At 42.0% G+C, this 8147-nt stretch overlaps 1 protein-coding gene across 1 annotated transcript; it reads right to left on the reverse strand.

The window, feature by feature from the left end:
• LOC108416692 (proteinase-activated receptor 2-like) lies at positions 1-2841 on the reverse strand. Its single transcript, XM_037546270.1, has 2 exons — positions 2695-2841; positions 1-1247 (listed from the first exon to the last, which is right to left on the reverse strand). Exons 1-2 carry the CDS (start codon positions 2723-2725, stop codon positions 148-150), a joined length of 1131 nt encoding a protein of 376 aa, XP_037402167.1. The 5' UTR covers positions 2726-2841; the 3' UTR covers positions 1-147.
• Between the last annotated feature and the right edge of the window lie 5306 nt (positions 2842-8147).

Below are 8147 nucleotides of genomic sequence, written 5' to 3' on the forward strand. Positions count from 1 at the left end.
CTGCCATTTAAGTTGTTAAGATATGTTCCCATTTTGTAAAGTATTACAACTCTAAATACATGGAGTGTCAGCCACAATGAAGCCCACTCTTCCATTCCTGATCCAGACATTCATCATTTGATCACACCAGACTGTCCAATTATTCTGCTAATCTTGTGCCGCAGTCAGAGAATCTTCAATTGGATGTTCCACTGTAGATGTTGTTGTGTTTGTTGGAGGCATTGGAATTTCTTCTGTGACCTGCAAAGGTCCAGAGGAAACCTTCATCTGTTTGGATGTACGTTCACTACGGCACATCAGCGAGTTCTTCACATGATCTCTGAACTCCTCCGAGATATAATAATACACGAATGGGTCCAGGCAGCTGTTCAGGCTGCCCAGACACAGAGCAACCATGTAGATACTATAAATATAATTCTGATGCTCCACACCCAGCAGAGAGTAATGGACCATCAGCATGACGTTACTGGGAGTGAAGCAGACCAGGAACATCACCAGCACAGTAACCATGAGGACTATAGCCTTCCTTTTCTTCTTACTCCTGCTGCTGTCTGTTACGCACCTCCTGAGGGAGAGGAAGGTCAGCAGGTAGGACACAGTACAGACCACACAGGGAACTACATATCCCACAGTGCCCATGGTCAGGAAATACCCAACAGGGATGTGTGTTTGGTTGGAGCGAGTGATGTCATGGCAGGTGGTTATATCGAGATTATTGACTTTAACGGTCTGGTCATACAGGTATAGCGGTACAGTGAGGACCCAGACTACAATCCACACACAAACACACACACACACTGTTACACGGTTATTCAGTTTCTGAGAAAGTGGGTGGACAATCGCCCAGTAGCGCTGGACGCTGATGCAGGCTATGAAGATGGCGGAGCAGTACATATTCCCATAGAAAAACCCCACTAGGACTTTACACAGCGGCTCCCCGAAGGTCCAGTCATTGCTGTTGAAGTGGTAGGTGATCTTCAGTGGGAGCCACACGATGAAGAGCAGGTCAGCCAGCGCTCGATTGGCCATTAGGATGGACGATGGATGCTTCTTCTTGGTCCTGAAGAGGAACACCCAGAGGGCCATGGCGTTGGTGGGCAACCCCACAATGAAGATGAAGATGTAAACGAGAGGGAGGAAGACTGTGGTGAGGCTGCTGTTCAGGATACTCACAGCAGTATCACTCACATTCACACCCTGTTCATCCTCTGCCGTTGGTAAAATTGCTCTAACACCAGCAGGAGGTTCTGTAGAAAGAGAGAAAGAAGGTAATGATTAGAACAGCATCAAACGCTTCCACTGTCAACAAATGTGAACAGAACATTCAGTGATCTCTGTAAAACACCCAGCGCATGGCAGTGCGAGTCCCAGTACAGGAACAAGCTCTAAATATTCTGTGGTACTTAAACCTACATGCAGACCAGGACTTACGTAATGCAGACCAGGACTTACGTAATGCAGACCAGGACTTACGTAATGCAGAACCAGGACTTACGTAATGCAGACCAGGACTTACGTAATGCAGACCAGGCAAAGCTAAACTCTAGCTGTATTTTCTCTCCTACACACACTAAACCTTGCTTTCCTCCAAAAAAGCCAACAGCCAATCCAGTCACTTTCCTTCATTTCTAAAAATTGATCATTTCTAAATGTTAACTAACAGATAAAGGCAAGTTAACAGCATTGGTCATTTTTAATATTCTGGATGTGTTCATCTTCATTTCTCACTCTTATTTCCTAATTAGCTGGCAAGCTGTTGATAAATCACACACTGGAGAATTCATGATTAATTCATTATAAGCAGCAATGTGTAGAACACTGTCAAACAGCCTGTCAAACAGCCCCAGATTAAAAGAAACAAACTCTGCATTCCTACAAAAATATATTTGGTGACATTAAATTTGTCTTGTCCATTTATGGACATAAATTTTGAATGTTAACTCACAGTGAGCAGCAAAACATTATCCGCCCAGTGGGAATTCTCCTGACAGTCCTGATTACCCACTTAGGCTTTGCCCATGTTCTGCTTTATGCCTATCAGACATAAAAAGATAGAAAAGCTGAAGCAAATAGTTCAAATTTATGGAATATTGAAAACCAAAAAAATGTTGTTATTTACATCCAAATTAAAACAAAAAATGTATTCTGTAATGACACAATGTAAAGTTCAGTTATAAAACTGAGATTAAGATTACGTGTGTCTGGATTTGCAATCGAACATGGTTTTTAATAGAAATATACATCGAGCACTACATTCATCAAAGTGTCAGTCCTTTGACATCCGCTTCTTCTGTTTTCTAATATAGTGTATGGAGGATATAAGATGAGTGATCTCAAGCCCAACATGTCAAATGGATTTTGGGTTCATTCAGTATTTTAATTTTAGTAAATCAACAGCTTTAAGGTTGTTGGGATTTTCTTAGATTGTTGCTGTTGTTGTTTAATTATTCTAATATCTAATCTAATCTTCAATTATATATAGTTTAATTATTGCTGTAGCACGTCATTTTGTTTCTAAAACAAAACTGTTCATTATAACTGTTATAGCTACACATCCGGTGGATACAGCCAATAGGGGGCTTGTTAATGACGGAATACGCCAGGTACTGTGTCCACGTGGTAATGATCAGTGATATCAGTTTTACTTGGTCACTGCTACATTCCCGTATCTTTCAGAGAGAAAAAGTATCTTACCTTCCGAAAGGTCAAGGTTGAGGAAATCCATAAGAACCCAACTCTGAGTTCTCACAATCAGATTCAAAGGTACAGATGCATAAAAGTGAAAGAAAAAAAAAGATTTTCCTCTTGCTTCCTGGCTCTGTTTAGAAAGGGTCAGTCTATTTTCACACTTTTTTCTTCTTCACTGACCGCATGAAGTTTTATGCGCCTCCTTTCAGCAGCATTTTGTGCCACGCCTGTTTCCAGCAAAGATGTTTATCCAGTGCTTTTGTTTTGCTGTAATTATCTCTAAGTAAGAGACGGAGAAAACAGCAGGAAAGCCAAATGGATAGGAATGGATTTATACTGTTACTTAAAAGCGGAGCTTAATTTGTGGTGGAGCCTTTCAAATCGAATCAGCTTTCTGCACTTTGTTCAAACCTTTTTTTAAACACTCCATTGAAAATCATGTTTTTAAACTTCTTTGTTCATGTGGTGACTTTTCTGAGAGAAAACCCATCATGAGTGAAATAAGTAGTCAGCGCCCTGGCTGAGTATTTCCACTTTGAAACTTCAGTGCATTAAAAAGGCTGAGTCAGACACATCGCAAACCTGAGGACCCAATCCCGTCCACTGGCAGAGTGTGGCCTTCCATATTAGCATGGCATAAGGCGGAAGGAGGTGTGTCTGAGTTTATATTACCAAAGGATCTGAAAATCAGAGACAAGCAGATGAAAAATCATTTCAGCCAAACATCCAGAGAAAACTGGGGTTTGCAGTAGTCATTTTCCAGAGGACTGTTTTGGAGCATCCAGGTCTGGAAGACCACGCATGTTCGTATGGAAAGAACTTAAAGAAGGTCAGAGTAAGAGCTGGATCCCTACAGCAGTGAGAAACTGGTCTTTCAACAGGTGATAGAGTTTGGCTTTAATCTTGGGACCTTAAGCTCAATCTGCCATGTGAAAAACCCAGACCTTGGTTTGTAGGCCCATTTTGGGTAGTGAGCCCTGAATTCTGTGTCTTACCATCTTTTCATGTTTCGCGCCTCAAGCTGGTGGTTCCTGGTCCCTTCGCAGAGGCTGTTAAATCAAATCAAATCAATTTATTTGTAGCACTTTTTATTGGGGGTAAATCCAGGGCCATGGTTGAGACAGTCCAGGGTTAGAGAGCCAACAAGGAGAGCAGGAGGGACAGACATGACTTAAATAAACACAGACTGTAAACACACTACACGAGAATACATATCAAACAATACATTCAGCACAAACCATACAAAAACCAACAAACAACTAGGAGAAACACAGGGCTTAAATACAAGAGGGCTAACAAGGGATAATAGGACACAGGTGGAAAACACAGGTGGTAACAATCAGGGGCGGAGTCAGAAAAGAGGGGGCCAGACTGTGAAGAAATCAAAACAAAAGCACATGACAGGACTAAAAGGTGAACAAAGGCACATGGAGGAGAAGGAGGGGCCAATCATGACAAAAAAAAAAAAACCTGGCGGGCAAGCCAGGGGCAACAGTGGCAAAGAGAACCTCCCTCAGAACTGAGGAAGAAACCTTGATAGGAACCAGGCTCACCATTGGGGACCCATCCTACTACCTACAGAGTGATAATATTACTAATATTAATAGCAGTAATATTGGTAGTAGTAATAGCTGGGAGTCTATGAGAACATCAGCGTAGGGTGGGCAGCTAGTCCAAGGTGGTGGCAGCTGGTGCATGGGCAGCTGGTCTGAAGTGGGCAGCAGGAGGGCTCGACAATCAGTCGTCCTTCAGTGTCCAGCCGGACATGTGGGCGATTGTATACTCAGAAAGAAAGCAGGTAAATGGAATTAGTTTTATTCTATCCGTTTGTACATAAACAGGGAATGTGAACATTTCCAGAGTGTGGCTAACGACTCCGGCAGATCTGACTATGACAGCTTAACTAACAGGAGAGAACCAGAAGGACACACAGACACGGCAGCACTCTGAGACAGTTCGGCATCCCTCCGCTCCACCGTCCACAAACCTGAGTGACCGCGTGCAGGACGACAGCACCAGCGTCTCAGTTTACTATAATTCCTTGTGTCCATGGACCCCTGGATCTGCTGCCTTTATCTAGGGGGAACATTAGCTACCAAAAGCTAAACTGAACAAGTGAGTTTTCAGCCTAGTCTTAAAGACTGAGACTGTGTCTGAGTCCCGAACAGTTTCTGGAAGATCATTCCAGAGTTTGGGGGCTTTATAAGAAAAAGCTCTTCCCCCAGCTGCAGCCTTAGGAATTCTGGGAACTATTAAGTAATACTGGAAGTAATAAAGGCGTGTACTAGTGTTTCTGCGTCACGCAGGGACAGGGCATTACTTGTCCTGGCAATGTTGCGAAGTCTCCTCCCCCTGCATTGGAGGTTGGTGGTGCTCCAGCCTATATCGTCTGCAGTCCTGGATTCTAGAAGGTATGGGGACTATCTCCAGTACCTTCTGGATTGAGAAGTGATGTTGGGTGGTGGCTGGGCACATCCTCGACCCTGACCTCATCAGGGATTTTTAATCAACATCATCCTTATTAACCAGCACTACACCCGGCCTCCCCGGCTGGCTTTGTTTTGCAGCTGGAGCTGCTCCTGGAGAGGGGGTAATGTCACATCCCAAGCTCTGCCCACTACTGTCCCTTATTCAGCTTCACTGGATTTCTGATTGTTGCACACGCCTTCCGTCACCTGGACCTCATCAGTCCTTGGTTTTGAAAGCGGGTTTGTGACTTTCAGTCTCTGCAAAGCCTCTGGAATTTTTACTAGATTCTGATCTGTTGTACTTTTGTTGAACTTTGTTGAACCCTTGGGATTTGTAAGAACAGGAATATTCGAATAAGTAGCTGACTTCAGCCTCAGAACAAATCTGCAATGTACTAGATAATGTTCGCCACCGTTAGCCTTAAAAGATGATTAATGACAAATGCTGACAGGAAACTTTATATGGATTAAGTACTTTGACAAAAAGAAAGAAAGGCCAAAAATTACAATTATTATCTGAATTAGAATATGGCCACATTCTTTACACTAATTTTGACAAATCATGACTTTAGGGCTGTTCAGGAAGAAAGCAAGTCATGATTAAAGATTATCCTCAAAGGGTGCTAGTATTGCATCAGCAAGAGAAGGTGAACTCATTCACTCAGGACATGGAGAGAGCTGTTCCTGGAAGGAGGCCCTGAATGAAAACTTCATTTGCATATTCCATGCATCCATGCATATTGAATAAAGGTGTTGACCTACATCTAAGCAACGTTTAAGGCATTAGGGGATCAATTTCTTGGAAATAAATTTAAAATATATGATGCTGATGAACAGAGATGAAGGTCTTAAGACTTTCATCAATGCCTGGAGAGGGTCATCAAACATGTCCTCATGAAGTCTCGTTACCACAATGAGAATAAATCAATACATTCCCGGAACAGAAATAGTAGACGTTGGTATGAAACACAATTCTTAAATTCAGTTTTAAATTCTATTTTTGTGCAGCAAGGCAGAGCTAGCGCAAGATTTGGAGACCTTACAGAATTTACTATGCTCTGGAATCATCAGCCAGACAAGTTCTACTGATTCTTTACCTGCTAAACCACCCTGGAAGAGTCGATAAAGGCAGGAACTGGAAGGGACTCAAAACTTTTGTATTTAACATTTAACATCTGCTTCTCTAATTTCCAGTGGGAGGTGCTAAGCTTACATTGGTAACTAACGCTGGACTTGGGCTTTTACCAGACTCATCTCCAAAAATATGCCAATTTATTTTTATATGTGAATTGAAAATCTACACAAATACATGAAGAAAACAGCTTCTCCAGACAGCATGGATAGATGTTAATAATCAAAACTTAAGTTGCCTTATCAGCGCCCTGCTTTGTAGTTCTCTGCCACTATGTAGATACCATGTTCATCGCTGCTGTCGAAACAAAACCTCATATCTCCAAAATGGTAACTTTACAGGAGAAGGAAAATTGTTCTCAACTGGAAGTAAATGGAAACATTTTTTTCCCACGTAATTTTGGACCATTTCTGTTGGATCATTCATCGTGAAATTTTGACACAACATAAAGGAAAGCTGGTCTTTTCAAATTAGGTCAAAAAATGAAAAATGGAGATACGAGGTTTGGTTCTGACAGCAGTGATATCTTTAATGTAGCTGAGGCTTTATAACCGTAAGACATTTAGCTAGAAGTTGTATCTTGGATGATGAAGTTGCAAAATGAGGTGTTGAATTCCGTTTTGTATGAACAGTAAACAGAACAAACTGTGAAACGCATGTTGAACAATCAGCTGAGCTTTATTTCACTGCAAAGGTTTATTTAATTTTCACCTACTAATCTAATTTTGTCATGGAGCCACAACAGGGCAGTAAAGGTAAACACGTGTTGCTGAAACCTGCCCTATGCAAAGATTTTTATAGTCTAAAGTAAGTCATAGATCTGCTTCTTTTCTCCTGCTGTAATCTAGAGAAACACATATGAGATCACGCCTTGGCTGACTGACTGCAGATGGGGAAAGTGATAAATCATGATCATTTGGTTTTTCAACAAACTATTCCTTTAATTCAGTCTGAAACAGTGACGAGTTACCATGCAGCCAAACTGGCCACCTTTGAAATTGACTCATGAGTAGCCAATAAACACCTGCCTTATCTTCATCTGATATCTTCTGCATATCTTACAGGATTCCCCTGGTCTGGCAACTAGTCCCACTCTGGCTCTGATCATCTCTAATTTACTTACTCTAAATAATCCTTAATATCACAGTGGTCCTGTGGTAGCATCACTTCATGGACACATCTGTGCAGCCAGTCCCATCCAGAGAGCTGTTGAGAGGGCTTAATGTGGACTTAGTGCCACATAGTTTATTGTTGACACTTTAATTGCTTGGTGATGTAACACACCTTCTTCCTATAATGCAGTTATACTGTAACCATAAAGCACAGCACACTGGCAGTGCCATCTACACTACTCAGCATAGCAATATGAAACTAAACCCAGTAGCGGCGCTGATTTCTGGTTTATGATCTCACAAAGAAGGTTTCCAGGTTCCTGCCAGCTTCACAAAACCTTATAAATGTATCTGCAATTAAATAGTTTTACATCTTTCTCTGCTGGATAAGATTAATCTGAGCATTGTAACAGGGAGCGAGAAGATGGACGCGTATGTGGAGATAAGCGAGATTTATTAAGGGCAAATCCATGGTCACAGTCGTAACAGTCCAGGGTCATAGAGCCAACACAGAGAGCAGGAGAGACAGACATGGCAAAATGAACACAAGCATAAACATCCAAAAAACACAGACAGGGATTCAAGCAACAGTGCAGATAACAATTCAGACAAAGACCAGTAACCAGACAGGGGGAAACAGGCTTTAAATACATAAGGGTAAACGAGGGACAGGTGGAAACACAGGTGGGGACAATCAGGGCTGGAGTCTTGAAACAAGGGGGCTGGACTAAAAACCAAAACAAATAC

This window comes from Pygocentrus nattereri, chromosome 16 (assembly GCF_015220715.1).
Source record: "Pygocentrus nattereri isolate fPygNat1 chromosome 16, fPygNat1.pri, whole genome shotgun sequence".
Taxonomy (NCBI): Eukaryota; Metazoa; Chordata; class Actinopteri; order Characiformes; family Serrasalmidae; genus Pygocentrus; species Pygocentrus nattereri.